A 22841-nucleotide genomic window follows, 5' to 3' on the forward strand; every position below is an offset into this window, starting at 1 on the left:
CTATAGGGCTGTGGCTGGATTACTTTTATTTTCTGAGGAAAAATGACTAAAAAGGCAAGGCAGAGAAATAGTGTCTATCACCCAACATCTGATATGTATAAACACCATGATGCCACCCACCTGCATGAAGGAGGCAGGTTATGGTGCCCAGAAGAAAAGCAGCTGTGGTGGCTCACCTGGTAGGTTCCATTCATGAAGTGCACTGGGATGCTGAAGGGGAGTGAGTGGTGGTAGGGATTTCTCAGCAGGATGGACACAATCTCCATCCGGGAGGGCTTGGCTTCCCGCTCACCAGTCTGCACAGTGCGGTCTACTGATCTCTGGCAGTAGATGGCATACTTGCCTATCTCACTCCTAGGCAAAGATAAACCACAAACATGCTTTAAATGCCATGTCCTCTTCTATTTCCCATGACATGACAAAGGATTCCTCCCTCAGGTTTTTGCTCAAGAAAAGATACATCTCTGTGCAAATATCCTAGTTAATCTCAGCAGACTAACAGCTCAAGTGAAAAGCTACGCCACAAACCTCTGCTCTAAGGCTGTGTAAAATTAAGGTAGACAATGGACTCTCTGGAAAGTGCAAAAGCATTCCCTGCTCCTAGATGGACTAGACATAGTATAGGAATATCCTCTCCTGTACCCTGTTTCCATCACAGTATCCATTAAAACCAAGACCAGTTCACCCTTAAACTCCCTGTCACGCCAGTGGAATTTAGTTACTATCATGTCAAGTCCTGAGAGGTATTAATAATAAGTTGTAATGCATTAGTCTCACTTACAGGATTTTATAAGTTGTGTTTATCAATTCACATCATTATACAAACTACAAGTGTCCATGTATTTCTAACCTAGATGATTCTATTAACCCTATGTACTGAACAAGAGACGTGACAGAGATTCAAAGCAGGCTCAGATTTACTGATAGTTCAATACAGCATGGGGATAGTTACTCATATGATTAGTTTACTGTCTACTGAAGAGAGTGCTCCACTGAATAGCACCAAAAGGATACGTGTCCCTAGAGTGAGGCAGGAACAGTCAATCATACCTTTTGCAAAAATATTAAGAATGTATATACTGCATAAATTCCAAAACTGAAGGATTTATATGAATTTATAACTGTGATATCACTTTGCAGGGGAAACTAATTCCATTCAAGATGCCTTCAAGAGCTGAGTACATGATTAAATGTCCAATTAAATCCCTGCAAGCAACATGGAAGTCAGGAGCTCTGGCTTTTCACTGTAGCAATATATTGCTCACCTCCCCAGTAATGCATGTGAACACTTCAGATGGAGAATTTTGCTTCAGTTAGATGATGTTGTGTCTGGCTTCCAAATGCTCCTGAGCCCTGCCTGTCTAATCTAAAACTATATTCCACTTTTCTCCCTCTCTTAGCAATTGGATATATACTCTACTATCACCTTTAGTGAAAAACAATACCTAGAATGAAGATCTAGTGTAAATCTAGACCATAGGCATTATGCAGCATAAACATTCTAGTCTCTTGTTTGCAGTATGAAACAGGAAAAGCATAACTGGTCAAGAACCAGCCATATCATCTAAAGAGACGTAAGTAATCCTAAAGCTAGGCAGAAGGAGCTAAGCTAAATTCCATTAAGCCACTGCTCTAAATTTAATCTAAACTACAAATATAAACACACTCTGCTGTAATTTCTGTTTTTTTTTCTAGCCCTAATAATTATTTCATAGCTGAATTGTATAAATACATTTCCTCTTTGCTTCTGCTTTAAGTTTATTTGTTGATAAATGCATTTTTGGGCTAAGAACCTGGCAGGCCATCAGCACAGTAATGCTTGAAACTGATGCATTAAAGCAGTTTCACAGAGCCCAGCATATCTGTATGGAATTCAGTAGTTCCTAACAATAAAGCAGCTCTGCTACTGAGTTGAATGAGCCAGCCTGGGAACTGGTAAGTTTGAAGTTTGAAGAGATGGTTTCTAGTACTAGCCAGAAGATCCCCAACATGTTGCCTTAGCCATTGGAGAGAGCCTGAACATGAAGGAGTACCCAATATCTGTATTTTTGCTTCTGAGAAGAAATATCAAATGTGAGGCAGCATATAAGAAAATAAAATAAAAAATCTGATAGGAGTACACAGATCTCCTTTGCAATACCAGGAGACTTTTAGCTTGAGTTCCAAGGCAGAGTTAGGCTGAGCATTTGAATACAAATAATTGTTTGAAATGAAACCATGCTTTTACCTAGGTCTTAGCAACAGTGTATTGTTGTAAAAGACAACTAGACATCTCTAGCTGTGACCTTCTTCGGAAGGACACAGTGAGATATGCTGAAGACCATATCACCATGGAAACAAAGAACACAGCATGAACACTGAAGAACTTATTGCTGTTACAGTATATCTTGCACTGTTTTCTTATAGGGGAAAGTGTTATACACCACAGAAGTAACTGAAAACAGTACTAGCAGATACTCCTGGTTTGTTTTTCCTAATTTTTTATGGTTCCCCGAGACGTTCATTGCCTCACTTTTGTTCTGTCAGTATCCCTGCTAACCTGACAGCAGAATGTAATCACCTAAAATTCTAATAATTCATTCTAAATCATTACTTTGGTCTTTCTATCAATAGAAGAAAGTAGCTGAATCAGCAAAACTCTCCCTATGTAGCTCCAGTTATATCTGCAATTTCGCCAGTACAGTTCACTCATTTTTGTCAACTGGCTTATTAATATGTTTAACAAATTAATGTGAATGACTGAAGGGGGACAGCTTGATACCTCTGAGTCTCTTTTGTCCCCTCCCTCAACTTATTTTTGGAGGTATGAGTTACAAAATTGCTTCCATCTTTACCTGTAGTAGATGCAAAAGGTCACCAGCTTAGCAGAAGAAAATGCTGTTGCAGTCTTTACCTGGGGTCTGCATGTCGCTGCAAGTGCTGTTTGATGTACCAGAGGAAGTGATGTTGAGGCAGGAATAGAGGAGCACACAAAGCCAGGAGTTGCCAGCACTGTGAACATAAAACCAGACATCATTCTTGTTCTGTACTTCTTGCCTGTTGTCTTTCACAGAATACTGAAACCAAAATGTTGGATGGTGACTAGTGCTTCTGGCAGTGACCATTTTTAGGCACATAGTTCAAGATGCTTCAAAGGGAAGTGATGGTCAGAGGACAGACCGCTCTTCCGTATCTCAACCTGGACTCTGGAGGTGTTCTAAATGACTGGCCACTTTTGAAAATTTTGACTAGTGTAACCAGAACCGAGTGAACGATTAAGACTTAAACTAATACTTTTTTCCCTATTCATAACTGCAAATCATAACAAAGAATACACCAGTGAATTTTGTTTCAAATTAGACCCATTATTCTTCAACCAGATTTAATTTTCTCATTTGAGCTGGGAATATTACAATCAAGTATGCACATTCATGCTGTTAACTTTTTCAATTGATTCACCCAATAATTATAGTGCAAAAATCAGATTTCATGCTTAATAGTAATATTCATATTTTCATGCAGTTAACTAAAATGGAAAACAATACCTTGTGACAATTATAACTAGCCAACACGAGCTATGAATTTTGATTCTGAATATGGTCTGAATAGACCATTTGCAACTTGTAAATGGTTAAATTCAAACTAGAATTTATTTTGCAAGTAGTTACATTCTCAGTGTTTTCCATGGCACATCAGTGCCGAGATTCTTTCTCCCAGCGCACTTTTAGTATTTGCACAATTTTATGAGAACCAGTCCCATTGCTAATTATTAAAAACATGGAACTAAGTAGAAAGTAGTTGTGGAGTGGAAGTGACAAAAGAGGAACTGACCTGAATGACTGAGTGGTTCTGGGGTTGTCGGCAGCTGGTCTGTTTAACAAGCTGACAGTAAATTTCATTCTGCAGCTCTGTATGTGTCAAGCAAACCTGCAGTGCTGTCTGGGCAAGGGACACGTGGTAATCAATAGAGGGTGCCTCCACAGGGACATTGATGAACAGCTGACAGGACTGTAAAAGTGTGCAAGTTAGTTAGTACCGTGAATACAGTGACTCTTCTCAGGCACTTTCCAGACCAGGTTCCCCAGAAGTGTTACAAACAATTAATGTATTCTTCTAAATAACCTTGATAGAAGGGAGGAGAATAAATACTTAATTCTCATCTCTCCCTCTTTAGCTGTGGCACCTAGAAAATTCACTCAACCTCCACCAGCCCTAGAGGCTCACAAGTCAGCAAGAGAATCAAGGGCAAAATGTGCTTTCTGTCTTCCACGCCTCTGCTTTACCTCGCTAAGACTGTCCAGCCTTACTGCTGGTCTTGCAGAGTGCAAGAACCAAATCTCCAGTGGCTGCACCACTGGTCTTACTGACACAATTGAGTGTGCCAGTAAATTATTTTTGTTTCATTCATTATAACTATTGGAGAGGAAAGAAGAAGATAAGGCTAACTTTAAAGTGTAAAACCTATGGGGGACATTGCTGCTAAACCCAGATTTCCTGCAAGGAAAAGTTAAAACTTATAGAGAATGAATGACACCTAATATCCAACTGTCCTACTGTAACTGAATGACCCAGCAGGCCTGTCTAAAGAAACCAATAGCAACAGTAAATGTGACAAACAACATGACCAGACTATGTTGTTGCCCCGACAACAGAGCAAAGTAACTGAAAATGATGCAGTGTCCCTTTAAATACCTTAAAAAGTTTCAGAGCTTCAGTCTGTAGAGCCTCTGATGGCAGAGTGGTGAGGGATGTGAGCAGCCCATCTTTACTATAGCACAACATAGGATGTTTCCACAGAGGAGAATCTGAGGTAGCAGATGGTCAAAAACATGCAGTGTCAGAAACAGAAGACACGTAACAGTGTCCACACTGAAAATGAGCCTTGCTGAAATGGCAAAGCACCCCGGGAAGCAGCACTGTGCTAGGCCATGTTTATCTTTGGTGCCACTTCATTGAATTCAGCAAAGCCTGCCACAAGCAGCATTAACCATCAGCATTAAGAAATACTGCCATCCTCAATCCTGCTATGTCAGAGCTTCTCAGCAGCCAGATTCTGGTGAGAAACTGCTCAGCTGTGTTTTCAAACAAGAGACACAAACTCTGTCAGGGCAGCTGCCTGCAATGGAGGTCTTTGTTAGTGGAAGTCACTATTCAACAGTAAGCAAGGTTCACATATAGGTCTAAGAACATGTAAGTGTTCAGGAAACAAGTATTAAGTACAAGCATACGTTAATACACATTTGAGAACATGGCATATAAATATGCATGAATGAGCAAGTATCAGAGATGAGGAACAGACAAGCATGGATGTATGTGTGAGGGCTTATATGCGCAGAGGAACAGATGAAGGCAAGGGTGTGTGATGTATTTAGAGGAGAGAGCATGCATCTGTATGGTCAAGATTCCCAGGAAAGGAAAATCATGACCAACAGTAACAAGCAAAATTAGAGCTCCTTTATTTTAATTTGAATTAATGTTACAGACATTTCAGATGCTTCAATAAATGATGTGACAATGTGATGGACTTGTCTAGTTTCACTGCAATACCTGTATTCTCTCTGGAGATGTTACTGTGGAACTAGGGGAGAAGAACACTGTATCATATGCTGTTCTACTGAGAATCCCTTCCCTCACCTTTGGTTCCATTAAAAAGGAATTGAAGCTACCCTTCTTTATGCTTTGCTACCATGGAAAAAGAGTTATGGTTTCTACTTACTAGGGTCTCCCTCAGCATCCAATAGTTTTCCAATGAGTTGTTCATATGATGTGCCCACTGTGGCATTACTGCTACCAGCTGCTACAGTCAGATGGTACAGCCAGGTATTCTAGGCACAAGGATGAGAACACTATGGGTCAATTCTGACCATGTTTTCTACAAACAGGTTCAGTCTGTATGCCCCATTTGTTCACTGATACCAAAAAGATTCTTGCTCTCCAAGAAGCCTGCCTTTTATACCTTCTCCTGTTTGGTGCGAATGAGTAAGTACGTGGGACTCTGGTCCTGTGGGTGAATCACCAATGTACAGTGGGATGAGAGAAGTCCTCCACCAGTGGCTTCATAATCTTCATCAGAGTCACAGGAACGGTCTACTTCTTCCACTTTGGATTCTCGCAAAGGCAGATGCCCTAGGGGACACTGTAATGAGGAGAAGCAAGTTAGGCAAGTGTAGCTAATCTCCCACTATGAACAGGGAAAACTGGGAAAGGAAACCCAGGTCAAAATGTTAACAATTCTGTAAAATGTAAGGAATAAACTATAATTCAGTTTATAACTAATGTAATTATACAATCTTGTATTTCTATAGAATCATCAACTCAAGTACCTACAAACTGTTACTACTTTTATTATTTTTCTTGGGAAGGCACTTACATGTCAGAATGAAAACATGCAAATAAAAAGATAGTCTTCCCCATAAGGTACTGTTTTCTTCCCGTTACACTTGTCAGTTGTGTTTACATCATTGGTTCTGCAAGGCAGGATGTGTTTTCTGATGGTCAGTTGCTCAGGATATTGAGCCACTGTTTTCTGATCCTGGTCAGGCTTTCTGCTTACTACTGGAAAGTAAGGACTTTTAAAATTACTTAAATAGGTAGGTTAGACAAATAGTGGCTGTGCTAACGCTGGAGGTCAATCCCAAGTACAAGACACAGTATTCCCTGATATTCTAAAACTTGGGTTGCAACATCACCAAGTCAAAGTAATGTCGGGCCAAGATTCCAGAGATGGAAGCACATTATACTGCTTAAATGACCTCATGCTTCCCATATTGTTGTTGCTACTTATTTTCATGACAGTAGGCAGAATATATCAGATGCTGTATAAGTGTCTGCCCTAAAGGCTTCACAAAACCAAATGGAGAAAGCGAGAAACAAGATATACAGTAATCTGAGAAAGAGCAGTCACTTGCTTTATGTTTTTTATTGTTTTAGCTTAAAAAAAAAGTGAAAATATTGATTCTCTTTGTGGAGCAGATGCTGTTAGAAGAGTTGAAGTACAACCAAGCAAAAGTCTGAAGCATGAGACAGAAGCAGTAAAAGGAAAGAAAGCTTAATAAGAAATGGGAAAAGAGGGTTCAGGAACAAACCAGAAAAAGGCATTACCTTATCTTCATGATTTCGATAGTAGTAGAAAGTTTTTCCAATTAGTGCACACCAGACCAGCTTAGAATGACCGTGCTTGACCTGTAAGGAGTACAAAGACAATGTTGCTGGAACAATTTTCTAGGATTTCAACTTTCCATTCAACTGTCCCTTAAAGACTTTTGCTTTATGCTCTATGCTGATATGAGCTCCTCTCAAAACATACAGGGCACCACTTCCAAAAGCAGGTAAGTACATCCCACCTAAGGAGATGGGACATAGGTGCTTATGGAAATGGATCTAAGATTTTGTGAAGTATTTCGTACTTTCATGACAACCCATTTCTGTATCCTGAAATACAATATTAAGAATAGCCTTTTAAAGATTATAAGAACAAATAATTTCATCTCATCAGGAAAAGACTAGTCAACATATAGTCTAGGGAGCTGTTTCCTACTGCATATGAACAAGCTTCAGATGCAGGTTGTCTTTAGCTATCTTTAGATGCTGACCAGAATTATATTAAAAAATTAATAGTAACTTGCCATGCAAAGTGGAAATGGCATAGTATGGAAATGGCATAAAGCCTAAGAATTTTCAGCCACTGTACTTTGTATTAATGCGCATGCAATCTATCATGATGGAAATAAATGCTAACCTAGAACCATGCAAGCCATTTCTTTGAAACTTCCCTGTATCACCAAGTTAAGATCAATTAAATGTGACATTTAACAGCATTTGCTGCTGTGTTTTGTTTTTTTCTTACAATGACATGCTGTGAACTCTGTTGAAAAGTGTACATTGGATATTTGTTATTACTTACTATTAGAACAAGTAGCCTTGTTTGTCCTATTCCTCACCATTCATACAAATGTTCCTCTATGAAATACAGAAATCTACTGCCACTTTTCCTTCTTTCCCCTCTCTTCTAGGAAGTATTAAAATACTAAATTTTGCTGTCATTTACCATGCAAACCAAGAAGCTGGTATACTGTCAATACTGAGCTAAACTGAATAAAGTTAAGAAATACTATTTTACCTTGGTGAGCCAACCCTTCACAGTAGGTTTAGCATCACTGTGAGGAACACCAACAGGACTGGTCACTTGCACTCTCAGGATACTCTGTAGGACATGAATCCATTCCTCCAGGATGTTGGGAGAGTCTGCTGTCAGGAAGTATTTTCTCTTTTCTGTCATGAGCTGGAAGGAAGTGGAGCGAGGAAGTATAAATCTGCACACCCACAAATCTTTTCTTCAGGTGCTGAGTTTCGTTATCCCATACAGACTTTTTTGGTGGTTCAGGAAGGATTTTTTTTCAGGATAAGAAAAAAGGTGCTAACCCTCAAAGCCCAAGTGAAAAACTGAAACTCAGATGAATCAAATTCTCATGAGCTCTCTAGCTGTTTCTGTTGGATATTACGGCTTTGTCTCCTCTCTCATCCTTTCTTGTTTCTCAGTGCTTCTGCTGATTTTTCATTTTAAAGCTGACTATCTAAATGGGTTCTTTTGCTGCCTTCACTTGGTACTGCATTCTGCTTTCAACTGTGACTTTGAGAGGAAAGATGGTATGAATTTAATAGTATTAAGCCTTAGCAACTGCAGTTCCATAAGGGCTGAAGGTAGCTCACAGGTCAGGCTGTGTGCCTTTCAGTCAGAGTATGACAGAAACTTTAATGCCTACTTTATAACGAAGTCCTCTAACAATAATGACTTAAAACTGAACCCAGTGATGGGCTAATACTTCAGAAGTCGAATTCTAATAAGAATCCAACGCTTCAAATGATTCTTCAGATCCTCCAGACATGTAAAGTCAGGCTAGAGATCTTGTGGGAGAATTCTTTCAGAAAGAGAAGATCCTAGGTACTATCTGATTTTGTCATAAGACTCACTTTTCCCCACAGATTTCAAGCTCTCAGTCCTAACTGCAAAAAGGAAAGCTTATGGTATAAAACAAAAATAAAGGAGAATTTCTTTCAGTTTCAACAAGCAGGGTTACAATTTAGCTCTTTCCCCATTATTTATTAAACTAACTGCCTGGCTTGTGCCAGGAAACACAGGGGACAGATAAAGTTAGCTCATATCAGTTGAGACATACAGTACCATTCTGCCCGAAATAAGCACTCTCTCACCCAGCCAGAGTGTGTGGTTATCTGCAGGATGAAAAAACAACACTTGCCTGGAATGTTTGGGACCCTTCACCTCTGACAATTTGGCATGAGGAATTCAGCTCCATCTGCCCTTGTGGTTTGCGGATAACGTCACTCTGAGGAAAGAAAAGCAAAGAACTTTTTCAGTAGGAAGAAAACCTCAGATGGGTCTTAGAGTACTTAAGTACAGCATAATATGCACGTGCAGGTTCAAGTCTGCATTCATGAGCTGGAAAAGACAGCTGAGGGTTGCCAGGTTGAATATGAGACAGCATGATCCCATTGCAATGACGAAACAAAAGTCTCAGTAGTGACAGACAATATAACAAGGGTAATGGCAACAAATACTGTCCTATGAAGTTCCGGTTGGACATTAAAGGGAAAAAAAAACACAACCAAAAATCACCACCAACAAAAACACCCAAACCCTTTCTCACTGGGAAGACAATACATCACCAAACAGGTACCCAGGGAGTGGCTGAATTTCCACCTCTGGGGGTTTTCAAGATTTACCTAGACAAAGCCATGGGTGCTTTGATCTACAGCTGGTGACAGTCCCTCTTCAATGTGTCAGCTGGACTAGGGTCTTCCAGAAGCCCCTTCCAACCAACAGTCTACATTCTGCATATTTATTAAGTTATATAAATATGTATTTATGTATATATGTATAATGCTTGTGAATTCTGATGGATAAACCTGGTATCAGAAATAAAGATGCATTGTGCCCTAAAGTGTATTTTTGTCCTGTCAGAATATAATACCTGAAAAAATAAAAAAGTTGAAAATAAATCTTCTCAATATTCCTGACATGTAAGCAAAGATGCATATATACACAGAAATACTGTGTAACTATGCAGGTGTGGAGGAAATTGCTGTGTCCAGAGGAAAAGGTATGGAAGGTGGATAATCCTAAATATAATTCTATGTAATGTAGCTAAGTACAGCAGATTAACGAAGGCCCACAATAAATGCATTTTATTGTATATACAAATTTTGAGTGGATACTGCTAGGATTTTTGAAATAATGTATCTTTATTTGAAACTGTTACGAGTTATAAAAAAATATTTGGAAGGATCTGAATGCACAAACATGCTCCCTCAATTATTGAGCATTGTGAGACAGCATTTTGCATGAAAGCTTATTTTCAGTTTCATCCTAATTTTCTAATAGTTCCATGTCCATGTGGGAGGGTAAAAATCAAAGAATCCAGCTGCCTTTCCCCTGAAAGTCGCAGTTTTCCTCAGAGCCCTGTATACTGACTGATGAGTATGTATCTGCACCCTCCTCACATAGTAATTTATTTTTCCTTTATTTTCACCTTAAACATGACCAAAGCTGGGTCATGGTATGCCTTCTGCTTTTCATCATCTGTACAAAGTTAACCAGTAGGTGTCAAACTTCCATAACTGAACAACAGTGTGTTTTCATCACCTGGAAACTGCCACTGCAAGGAGCTTCCCTGTCTAAACAGATACCCACAGTTGAACCTGTGGGTCAGCCATAAAGCACTCTGACAGGACATTTTGGGAGAAGCTTGCCCATTGCTGCCCACTCTGTCAGTGTTATCAACCCAGAACTGGTCCGGCAGCCAGCCTTCCCCTGTGCCTCCTCCACAGAGCAGTAAGTGTATCCCAGTGACTCACCGGGGACTTGTAGTACATGATTTGTCTGTTTCTTAGAACAAACCATCGTCTCTTCCACATCTTCACCTGGCTGCCCATTTTCAGCAAGTAACCTGATTTCTCCATGGGTTCCTGGAGGGCAAAGAGCAAATGGGAGAGGAGATTATCTTGTACCTCTCAAAATACAAATGAAAGAGTGCTGAAATCAAGCTCAGACACTTGCCACATCTCCATCATTTTCTGCTTTACTCTGCCTGATGCAAGTAGCAGCCAAAGATCAGTGCTCTCTGCCCAACTCAGAGTGCTAGATTACCTGTGTAGCTGCAAATACCACACTGTGTTCTTTCAGTAAAGAAGGCACCTGAAGATCATTTTGCTGAGTGATGCACTGAAAACCTGTCTTCCTACCATAACAGTGATTTTCCAAATAAAAGTGCAGGCTGGCTTTAAGCCATGATGAGACTCCTGTTCCTTGTCTGCTTGTCTCTTACACTCATGAATAGGGTTTAATGCTGCCCATGTTTGAGGTTTTTTTTCTAGGCCAAAACATTCTATTCTTTTCCCTTCCTTCCTCTGAACTTCCAAGCTTGTTTTGACAAAAAGTGTGAGGCCATCATTAAAGTAGAATATGACTACAGGAAACCAGTACAGGTCATCAGGAAAGAATACAGCCCTGGATTCTTATACTTTTATCTATTCATGTAACAAATTGCATGTTTTTCTGAAGCATCATATAGTGTCTTTTGATACAAAGAAGCTGGACCAACAGCCCAGTCTGTTAGAGCATCACTTTGCAGGGAATAATTCAATATATTGCAGTTATGCTTTTTCTCTTTCAAGGCCAAGTCTCTGCATACCACTGTGAGGTAGCAAGACTTACAGTGCAGATTCCACCATCGGTGGAATAGGAAGATGTTCGCTGTAGCTTGTGTTCTGGCTCTGAATAGTCACCATCCAAGGAGTAGGCATCAGGAGGGATAGCATAATCACTCTCGGAGCTCAGTGAGGACATAGATACACCTGTTCAAAATAAAGAATGAGAATCATGGCTAGACAGAAGCATGCACTGAATACTGCACACTGAAAAAGTGAGTTCACCATTACAGCTTTTTTGTTCAAGAAAAACAAATCAGATCAGACTCTGGAAACTCAATCCCCACTAACCAAACTTCTGAGACCTTTTTTTTTCCCCTGGAAAGACAAGTAGTGAGACTGAGTTTTGGATACTGACAGTGAAATAAATTTGAATAGAGATTAAAAAAAAATAAAACAAAAAAAAAATCAAGAGACTTGTTACCTAAAGCAAAGACATGTTATTTTCAGCTTGGAAATGTGCATCATAAAGCCTCAAGCCCCTTCATTCAAACTAAAGGAAAGGCTCCCTCACCCACAATGGGGCTTTGCTTTCTGTGAATCTTCCACCATTAGTCCATAGCAATGCAGAGACACATCAGCCAATGCATCAAAACAAAAATATTTAAGACTATGTGAAATAGGATTCTATTTTATCGACCAATTGTAATGAAAATTCCACACAAGGATCTGGTTTAACCTTCTCAGCAGTCAAGAAAAATTGTCCTAGCCAGGACCCAAATTACCTGATGCCTCTCAAAAATAGGACTGTTTACTGATCAAGAAATTATCAGACAGAGACAAAACACATTTTCTTTAATGTGTCAATACTAGCATGTGGACAGGGAAAAGTCACAGAAAAGGTATGGATGTTTTCACTGGATATGTAATGAATTTGGGAGGTCAATCCTTCCCACAGTCTCATCTTAACTCATCTGGATAGAAATCTCATCTGGATAGAAATCTACCATCAGTAAAAACCCATCCAAGCGGACAGGTTTCTACTGAGTACTGTTGGCATCTGCACACATTCTGAGCATCACCAAGGCTGAGCATCTGCTTGTCACAGATCATGCTGTTCAGGACATCTTGCCTCACCTGTGAAGACAGAGTTCATGCTGCCCAGTAGCAATACTCCCACTTTACCTCTCTTCACTGCACGAGGGCTGCCTGGCATGCTTGCTTTCCTGTTCTCAGACCCAGCAGTAGAAGTCCTGAAGCTGGCATGGGAGCCACAGTCATCATCAGAGCCTGAAGACTCATCTAAGAAAGGCACGTTGCTGATCTGCATGGCTTTCTGGAAAACAGACCTGTATAGTCAGCGTGTGAGGGAAGTTTCCCCATGACAATCCCTGCTCAGCACGCAGACAGAGCAATCAATGCAGGCCCTTCATTTTCACACTGCCTTGCCCACTACTGTCCCAGGGCTCCTCATTTCCCCCCTTTCTATCTAAGAACTTCCCAGCTGGACTCTCTAGTCTGAGCTGTTGGGGGTCTCCTCTGGTTACAACCTCCTACTGTGCTTTCCCATCAGCTCTCAAGATCCTTCTTCCATTTCATTCTCTAGGCAACACCCACTATCATTCCTAGGTTTCTACAGCCTCACAGTGCACACTGAAGCTTCCTGGACAAAAACATGTTGCAACATTCTGTATTCCTAAATACATTTATCATCTGCTACTCCTTCTGCATTCTTTTAGCGTCCAGTACTTCCTGGCATTCTCTTAACTTTCTTTCCTTCACTGCACAGTTTCATCCCATTTTCTTTCAAATTACTAGCAGTCTTAGACCATGCTTTTTGTAACAGGAACAGTGAGGTAACTCCTTACCCCCTTCAGCGTAGTGTAGACTGGCACTGTGACATTTCTGTAGATGAGACAGGTAAATGGCCCAGAAGTTGAATACGAGAAATTGGAAACTGGGAAAATTCAGAGAGAGAGAACAAATGATACAAACTGTTGAAAAAGAGGAAGATTTAACAGAGAGGTACACATATGCATGCAAGAACTTATGTAGCCTCTTGGAACATCAAATAATGGAGGACTGCCATGCTGGACAGTTTGGCCTCAGAAAGGCCAAGGGATGTGTTATTAATTACACACAACCCCCACAGACAGCTGCAATGCTCTCTCCATTTAACCTGTAAGACATCTCACACACCCTGTACTCCTCATAGTACAATGGCAATCTGGTGCCCCATTTTCAAACAGGTAAAAGCCCTAACAGGGGAAGGTGATGGTGAATCACAAGACTAAAAGCAGGCTGCAGACACACAGGAGCAGAACAGTGTCAGTGAAAGTGATGATGGAGATTAATGGAGTCCTTAAAGATGTTACTGAATGCAGGGGCTCAAACAGCTCAACCATTCCTGAGACCAATGTATCCTCCTCTCTTCCCTTCTTTATCATGGCTCTCTTGCAAAACCAAATTTACTTTGAAAACAGGCAAGAAAACAAAGAAACATGAACAGCCAGAAGCTCAGGTCTCACACTGTCACTGTAAACTCCCTCTAGGGATGAATCTTGTCTAGAACTTACAGCAGTTGGAAGTATCATTCACCGTGGCCACTTCAGACAACCTCATGCCAGACTTGGCCACAGCATAGATTCGACTCTCCTGGAACAATAACACCATGAACAGCAATGGTCAGACAAAAACATGATTCCTGCAAAAAGAAATGCTCATGTCACAGAATCACATCACAATCACATCTTTGGTGGAAGGAAGGAAGGGCCCTCTAAGAAAAATTGCTCTGTTCCACCAGATGTGAATGACCATTAGTGGAAATGTCCATCTGTCTGATTTCCCGAATCACAACAGACTTGACTTATAAATGCTACACAGATGATATCCACAGACTAGAACACCTATGTGCAATTATCAATAAAATACTACATCACAGCTTGGAAAAAGCTGTTCTGTCCACTTTATAAACAATGCATTAAAATGAATCAAGAATAGCCCTAAACCAGGACAATTTATTGAGTCACCACCTGCAAAGGAGTCCCACTCTCTGATAAGGGAATGAAAAAAATGCCTGGAATGATCTCAGTAAGCCTATGTCTCAGTTATAACAACACATGGAGCTTTCAGTTCAAAGGATATTCAAGTGCTTCACAAATTGATAAAAATTCCAAGGGGGGAAAGCCAAGCCTGTAACTAAATGCAATGTTATGACTAAGACATCAACCAGTCTAAAATACATCAAAATGAAAGCTAGGAGTCCTCTTGCTGCTCCTTAAAGCATACAACCAATCACTAGCAGGTAACTCGCATACTACAGAAACATGAAAGTACCCAAGGCTGCAAAGTACACCAAAAAAAGAAATGACAGAATTAGTATTTTTTGTATGTATAAGCATTGTGATTTAGTCTCTAATGAAATATGTGCGCTTTTTTTCCCCCCATACACTTCCTATTCAGGGCACATAAGAGAGATTTCTTACTGATTAAGCAGCTATTTAATATTCTGTTCATGCTTTAATGTTTGATATTAAATTTGCCCTACTTGGATACACTTACTTGACTCTGGTCTGAAGACAAAATAATGAATTTTACATGTGGGGTTCCTGACTATAATACTGCAATGCTTCATAAATATTTATTTAAAAATTTACAAAAACCCTAGGAGAGTCAATGATGACTGCTATCGCTATTTTCCAGAAGAGGAACTCAGATACAGGTTCTCTGAAACATCCAATATCTTTGGAGTACCTATTTCAAGATGTCCCGAGACCTGACTTTTTGAGAATTTATCATCATATAACATTGTTTGTAATATAAACAACTGAACACAGTCACAGCAGAGAAGTACTCAGTGCTTCTCTAATTAAATTTACTTGCCAAACTCAAGTTACACATTCAGAAGGTGTGTGTGGAGCTGACGATGGATCACCTGTGACAAATTCAGCCTAGCGAACTAGAAGAACCTTACATAGGAACTCTAGGTCAGAAAAAGGAATAGTAGCCAATCTCTGAGACCTATTTTCCTTCTTCCAAGTGAGTACACCGTTCGTGACGCCTTTCTGACTTCTGCAGCAAATAAACTAGACATCTTGAAAACTGCAGTTTCTTTTACTACACTATTCAGCTTCATCCCCAGCATGGATCCATACTGTGGACTGAAAAGAGATTCCTTTGGAAAAACATCTGTGATTATATTGGGGTTTAAATTGGTATCATAAAGGACACAGCCAAAGATCACATATATTCTTAAATTCTCACAGAAAAACACTCCAAAACTTGAGAATTAACAATAAGTGCTTGACTTTGCACCTTCCATAAACCACTTGTTTGCCTATGCCTTTAAAAAGGTAAACTGAAAATAAGGGAATGATCTCTTTTGATACTACATTGATTTCCATCAAGTTTGTCAGACTGACACATTAGCAAACAATCCACCCATTTGAACTAACAAGTAACTGAAAGTGATAACAACGAACTTCTCTCACATGAAGCAAGCAATAGGACACGTATGTTTACTTTACCAGTGGTTTTCACAAAACCTTTCTGTTAAAAGTATACCATGAGATAGGAATGACAAGATCTAATCCATGTATCTATTCTGAGTTTCAGAGTCAGAAAAAGCTGTGAATACATCTGGTCTGGTCTGTTCACTTGCATTTATACCTCACTTTTCTATTTTAAACACAAGACAACAGAACTAAGGATTAACTTTTGATGACCCATAAGATAAACCACAATGCAGCACCTCTTGACTTTCATTTTTGATTCCTATGTTTCTTGATTACTATTTTCTTCAATGGATTTTTTTTTTCCTTACAAAGAGAAAAGAAAAAAAAAATGTCAGTGGAACCAGCATGCCTCACAATCTGGAGCTGTCAGGCTAGGTGATTCAGAAACTCGACTGATGTCCACAGGAACAATTGCTTGAATGCTAGAGTTGTTGTAGCCTAACTACTGGGCAATACTCAAAGATAAGTAGCACTTCTCAGACTGTTGTCTTTGCATTTCTTACCCAGGATGGGAATCTGTGCAGCGGTGGTGTGGGAGGTTTACCCCCTGGGTCAAGTACGCCAGCCTCAGAACTCACAGCTTCTCCTTGCCCCGTAGATAAGTGGTTAATTTCCTCACATGCTCCAGCTTCTTCCCTCACAGGGCCACGTTCTGTCTCCATCTTCTCCCCATCATCATCATCATCAATGTCTGTCTCCTTCACTTGCCCATGGCAGACTGGAGAGGCTGTTATGGGCTGGAAGGTATTAGCCTCTAAGCTCATTACCCGATGGAAAGAATTAGACCCTGGCTGTGGTTGGCTGTAATGTCTCTTGGCTAGCTGGATACTGTCTCTTGGTGTATTGAGAGTTCGTATTTTTGGAAAGGTCTTACTACTGCCAAGGCTGCATTCCCTCCCTGGGCAGAAGGAATGTGCTGTAACAGCTGATGTTGGCACAATCAGGGGTGGCTCAGCAGTTTGGAGATGGCCCTCAAGCATGCTCATTATTTCTCCTGAGGAAGAGGAGTCCAGCCGGTGTGAGCGGAACCTGGCACTCAGATCATCAGAGAAGCGGATGCCATCCAAAGCCACTTGTTGCAAGGTGCTCACAGTGCTATGTTTTCCTTCCAAAGTTGACTGGAAAGTCAAAGTCTCAGGGATTCTTGTGGTATTGGCTGGAGGGTCCAACAATGTGGAATGAGAGCACCCTAAGCTGTGTTCAGAATTTACAGCTGGGAATATATCTTTTTCTGTGGAGAGATTCCAGCTTGATGGGTCAGACATGAGCTTCAGTGTGCTCTGAGAAAGCAGAGATTTATCCTCTCCACCCTCAGTAAAGGTGTCATTGGCAAAGACTGTGTTTGCTGTAGAGAGGACAGGTTTGGTGGGTCCTGTCTGACACAGCTGTCTGAAACCAGGTGCAAGGAGCACAGATTTCTGGTCTATCTTCTCAGCAAGAGAGGCCTGTGATGCTCTGGGCTTCAGAGAATTACAGCTCCAAAAAGATTCAAGGGGAGGAATGCTGGTCATATCTACAACAGAGGAGAACATATGGTTAGGGCATTCAAATGCTCTACTGTCTAAAATGTTACCTGCTAGTGTAAGGTGTTCTTCAGTAGCACCCTGGCCTGGTTAGAACTATACAGAATGGAAAGGAGATGGCTGGGCACAGTTATAACAGAAGTGCTATATATTTATGGTTGGGAATAGTACAGAAAAGATTAATAGGAAATGATTAATTGCTGTTTCTTACAAAAGCGAAGGGGTGCCTAGTGAAATTATCAGGCAGCATGTTTGAAATTTGCAGAAGGAAGGGGTTTTTTTCAGACAAAAAAAGAAATAAAATGCTGCGATATACAAAAGAGAGGCCAAAAAAAACCCGTAATTTATCAGTGATACAAATAGTTTAGAAGTTCTGGCCTAGGAACTTCCTAAAACACTAACAGCAGAAGCTGGAAGGCTACATGGAGAGAAAGACAGCTCCACCTGCAATATTTTCTACTTTTTCCTGAAATATCCACAGTCAATCAGAAGACAGGATACTGGCCTCGGCAAGCTTTCAGTCTAAATCCATATGGCAGTTTTACCTATCCATGATTATATCTCTTCTCTTAAAAGCGCCATGAGAAGAATGTCCACCTATCCACACAATACTGGCCATTTAAGTGGCCAGAACACTGCTTAGCGTGGCTTTTGACTTCCATGGACCTACAGTGATTTAAGTCATCAAATAAGCTGGTATGGTTCCTCCATTCCCAGGGGCTAGATGAGGCTTTTATTTAGTACCTACGCTTTACAATTCTTCTACTTTCTTCCTTTCCATAATTACTAGACTTAAAGACTATCTCAGTTCTACAGGTTCTGCTGAGTATCAGCTTTAGGGTAGGAGAAAATGTGGATAAAACTGTGGCCAAGGATGTTACTTCACTTTATGATTTTGATTGACCTTGGCATTTATATATTGCCTGACTGAAGAGAACCAAATCATAAGATGCTTTGGAAATTGTATAAATATGGGTGAGTGTGACTCTGCGCAGCTATTGCTGAAAATGCTGCCCGAACATCAAACTCTACAGCCATTGCTAACCACTAATGGGATTTAGAAGAAAGTAGAAAAAAACTGAAGACACAAAGTAACAGAGGGAAGGGCAAACAGCAGAATAAATCACTGTTGATTGTGGAGTTGATGAAATCTACTCTTGGAAACACAGCTGAGAAAGACAACCATAAGAGCCTGACCTTGACACCTGAGTCACAAGGAACTGAATGTTAGCAAATCTATCCCTAACACACAATGCTAGCACACACAAATCCTGGCACACATTTTCCCCTGCCCAAGGTTCATCGTTGGTGTAGACTAAAGAGAGGTCATTCATTTTAAATATTACTGGTATTTTTGCAGCTTCCTAAATGTGACAGAAGATGAAGCAGAGGAAGCTGTTACTATTAACACGGCAAGGAAGAAGAGATTTGTCTCTGCAGAGGCCTCTGAATTCAGCCTGGCACATTGCGACTAGTGTGGAATAAGAGGAGAGGGCAGAGCTGTTTACTGCCATGAGAGTTGGGATTCAGGGAACACTTAATGCCAGATTATTAACGCAGCTTACCAGCTATTCTCTTTTTGTAAACAGCCAGAGCCAGAGGGGATGAGAGAAACCCAGTCATAAAGCATTTAGCTAGAAACGTGGTGGGATTTAGAAGGAATTTTGCCCCATTCCCTTGCTGTGGAGTGATAGGAATGCCAGAAAAGCTTCTGCAGGAAAAAAATGCCCCCTGCCTGCATGCCCAGTGCAGTTCTGAAAACTAGCTCATCTTACTGTAACCAAACCAAACTCATTAAAAAAAACAAAAAACCAAAAAAACAGGAAGAAAATGATTAAGAGAAAATTTCCTCTTCAGTATATGTTGCAATAAAAGGTGCTGATTTCAAGCCCTGGAGACCAAAGTTCTCCATCTATCCTACAAACAAGAACCACAAGCACCATAAGCAGCTTTCTCCAACCCAACCTGATAGCACAGGGAACACAGATTCTAAAGGCACACCAGACAGCTGCTGCCTTGGCCTATTCAGTTCTCAGTTACTCAGCTCACATGCCAGCAGAGGTTCTGTGGGGATGAGGATAAGTCACATATGGAGGTAAAGTTAAATACCTCAGGGACTTCAACCCTGCACCACTGAAGTGAATGGAGAGTTTTGCTGTTATTTCAATTAGTGTTTCTAATTCAGGAGCCATTATTTTAAGGGTAAAAGCAGACTCTGAAGAAAAGCCATCTGTGTTCAACTGCTGGTGGGAAACCAATTAGGAGTTTTTAAGGCAGGTAAGCAATGTTATTCCCATCTTTAAAATGGACCCACTGAGAAACAAAGCAATTCTACTGCTTGCTCACTGTCACAAGTGCTAATTTCTGACAAAGTTAAGAATACAAACCAGGAATGCTGACTTCCACTAATGGTGGTTACTAGGCTACAATGCCAGGTGAACACATTTACCTTGCAATGTATCCTGAAGGGCTTCAATTTGCTCCGTCAGCCTCTGATTACAGTTTTTCAGGTGGTAATTTTCTAGCTCAAGCTATGAAACAACAATAATAAAAACTGAAAAATAATGCAAAACTGTGTGTGCGTGTGTTCCACTATACAGAATATGTCTTCATCTTTATTACATTCTTAACAGGAAAAGGGATAAAGAATGGTTGAGTCTACCAGTCACCCTGAAGTCTACTCAGCAGCAACACTGGACAACCCACATAAAGACTTTGCTGTGCTTTCTCAAATAGCCTCTGTATATTATTTGCACTTCTCAAATAGGTCTTTTAATTTCTTTCCTTGCTATTGTTTATCATTTACTCCTGTTCCAGAAATAACTGTCAAGAAAGAAACAATCAAAAACCTATTACCCAGGAAGAGTGTTTTCCCTTCTTACCCTGTATGTGGTAAAAGGAGATCCCCTGGATCCAGGGAACCAAAGGAAACCATTATGGGTGCATTTACATTTGCAATCAGCACAAGTGATTCTTTGCAAATTTGCCATATGTCTTTGCTTGAAGCATCTCAGCATACATTCTTAACCGCAGCAGTGGTGCACCCAAAGAGGCTTCCCTCTTGATGGAATTAAAAGTTGAAATTGCACCCATGGTGCTGTCTGGAGCAACCCATTTGCAACAGAGATGCAAAGTCCTTCACTTGGCAGTGGTTCACTTGTGCACCTAGAATCAGCATCTAGCACGAACTTCATGGCCAGTAAAGAAACAGTGTGAATTTATGGTCCTGGATTCACAGCGGGTCACCAAGTCAACCCCCGTGCTTCCTCCTTTGTGCTGCACCAGTTGGTAATGTAAATGCACCTTATCTCATATAGGAAAACGAAAGAAGCAGCACAGCAGCTCAGTGAATTACCTAGGCAATCTAGTAACATTACAAAGTCACATCATAACACAGTTAGTGCCCACAGAGACTGCTTCTTTCAACTCCAACAAATTCCCTTTCTGAGATAAATTGGGAAATCTATGGCTTTAACTTGGAATAAAAGGGAAAGACCAGATAGCCCCACGCCCAGTTGTAAACTATTACTGCAACTTTAAAACTGTGTGCTGACCCACAGCTATAGTTTTTCTAGAGGGTATTGAATTAGGCCCAGATAGAAGCACAAGTCCACAGAATGGATAGGAGGGAGAGATTAGACATGTGAAAATGCTGGAGAGTAGGAAAACAGTATTAGTCAGAGATGGCAAATTAAGGAAGAGCAAAGGACACATGTTTGTGTCACAGCTGCTTTGTCAGAGACAGAAACTGCACTCAGAGGAAAAAAAGGAAGAGGCAGAGGAAAGCTATGTGAAAACCACTTTTGACTAGTAAATCTTCTTCAGAGACTGCTTTCAGGCTTTACTGACTTCACAGCCCTTCACAGTTTGCTCAAAGCAGTAAATAGCCCCCAGTAAGAGGGATGACCCTAGCTCTGCAACTGAGTGTGTGTAGGGTAAAACAAGCAGAAAACCTGTGTGGCAGACTGATTGTCCTCAGACTACTGTCCTACATAGGAGCCCACTGGCAGTGCAGCCATTGTACCTACTCATAGGCCTTGAAACCTGGCAGCAAGTCAAAGACTCACCTCTCTCAGCTTAAATGTTACCCACTCTTTGATCTTGGCAGCTTTCTCTTGAACAATTTTGGCTTCCTCAGTCCTCAACTGTTTCTGTGACAAAAAAGATTAGATGCATTAGGAGTGTACAACTAACTGTTCTCAGTAAGTTACTGCATCAGGAGTGACTTAAACACTGAAGCTCCCATTCCAGATGTAAGATTTTAGACTATTTGGGTATTATTATGTAGCTAGCCTCTGAAAAAAACAAGCCCTAAGTTGTCTTACATGGTTCCTGGAGTCAAATTCAGAGCGTTGTTTGATGGGTTTGTTGTGGAATAGCAAAATCCAGCTCAGGTAACGATTTGCCCACCTATTACAGTTTCTTTTGAGTACAGTCTCCAACTTTTTCTATTATATTTTAGATGGGTTTGCAATGTTGCTGTTTGCTGTTGAGCATCTGTAGTGTTCCTCCAGCCTACACACATACACATCATTGGCTGAAGTTGGTAAGAATTAAGCAATGCCTATAACTGATTTATAAAACACTGTAATAATTCCAAGCGAAAGGGATTCAACTTCTGCAAGCACAGGTGTAAAGTATAGACTTTAAAAGGTGTATGAGATGGAAAGTAATACAACAATGTATTTAACACACAATATTCTCATTGAGAAAGTAAATTTAAAAAAACCCAAACAAACAAACAACAGACTCAGGATAAAAAAAAAAAGCTTAAAACTTGACCTTGAAACACTAAGAACTGCTAAAAGGTTTTGAGGTGATGTTAAGTGGTTATATGTTTATATATTTATTAAAACAGGTTCTAGTCTACACAAAGTTGTTATAGAAATACTGTTGATTTGCAAAGTGAAACTTTTTCCCCAAGTATCTGCTTGGGCAATATTGCTACAACATCATACTTGTAGCTGTGTCTTCCCAGCCGCATTTTTTTTTCCTTTTCTGGGAATTTTCTTTGGAAAATTTTCTTTGGATTGATACTACAATCACTTGAAGCCTTCTGTTCATCTCCTGCATGGCTTCATCATAAGCAATGTCACTAAAAGGTCTCCTTTCTAGGTAATGATTTAAACAACTACAAGGAGAAATCAGTTCCACAAGCAAG

General features: G+C 40.4%; 1 protein-coding gene across 3 annotated transcripts in view; it reads right to left on the bottom strand.

Annotated features, from left to right (window-relative positions):
- PLEKHH1 (pleckstrin homology, MyTH4 and FERM domain containing H1) overlaps window positions 1-22841 on the bottom strand; it is a 47682-nt gene that overhangs the window by 13081 nt on the left and 11760 nt on the right. For all 3 annotated transcript variants that reach the window (XM_026849206.1, XM_026849205.1, XM_026849207.1), the window contains exons 4-20: window positions 21748-21831; window positions 20130-20211; window positions 16661-17670; window positions 14220-14298; window positions 13512-13600; window positions 12829-12979; window positions 11711-11850; window positions 10852-10962; window positions 9237-9323; window positions 8099-8260; window positions 7081-7161; window positions 5936-6115; window positions 5696-5804; window positions 4672-4784; window positions 3811-3987; window positions 2894-2991; window positions 177-354 (exon numbers count right to left, since the gene is read on the bottom strand). In XM_026849206.1, the coding sequence (XP_026705007.1) occupies window positions 177-354; window positions 2894-2991; window positions 3811-3987; window positions 4672-4784; window positions 5696-5804; window positions 5936-6115; window positions 7081-7161; window positions 8099-8260; window positions 9237-9323; window positions 10852-10962; window positions 11711-11850; window positions 12829-12979; window positions 13512-13600; window positions 14220-14298; window positions 16661-17670; window positions 20130-20211; window positions 21748-21831 (2931 nt within the window). The remainder of the gene's footprint in view (window positions 1-176; window positions 355-2893; window positions 2992-3810; window positions 3988-4671; window positions 4785-5695; window positions 5805-5935; window positions 6116-7080; window positions 7162-8098; window positions 8261-9236; window positions 9324-10851; window positions 10963-11710; window positions 11851-12828; window positions 12980-13511; window positions 13601-14219; window positions 14299-16660; window positions 17671-20129; window positions 20212-21747; window positions 21832-22841) is intronic.

Source organism: Athene cunicularia (assembly GCF_003259725.1).
Source record: "Athene cunicularia isolate RWA chromosome 5 unlocalized genomic scaffold, athCun1 chr5_part1, whole genome shotgun sequence".
NCBI classification, from domain to species: Eukaryota; Metazoa; Chordata; class Aves; order Strigiformes; family Strigidae; genus Athene; species Athene cunicularia.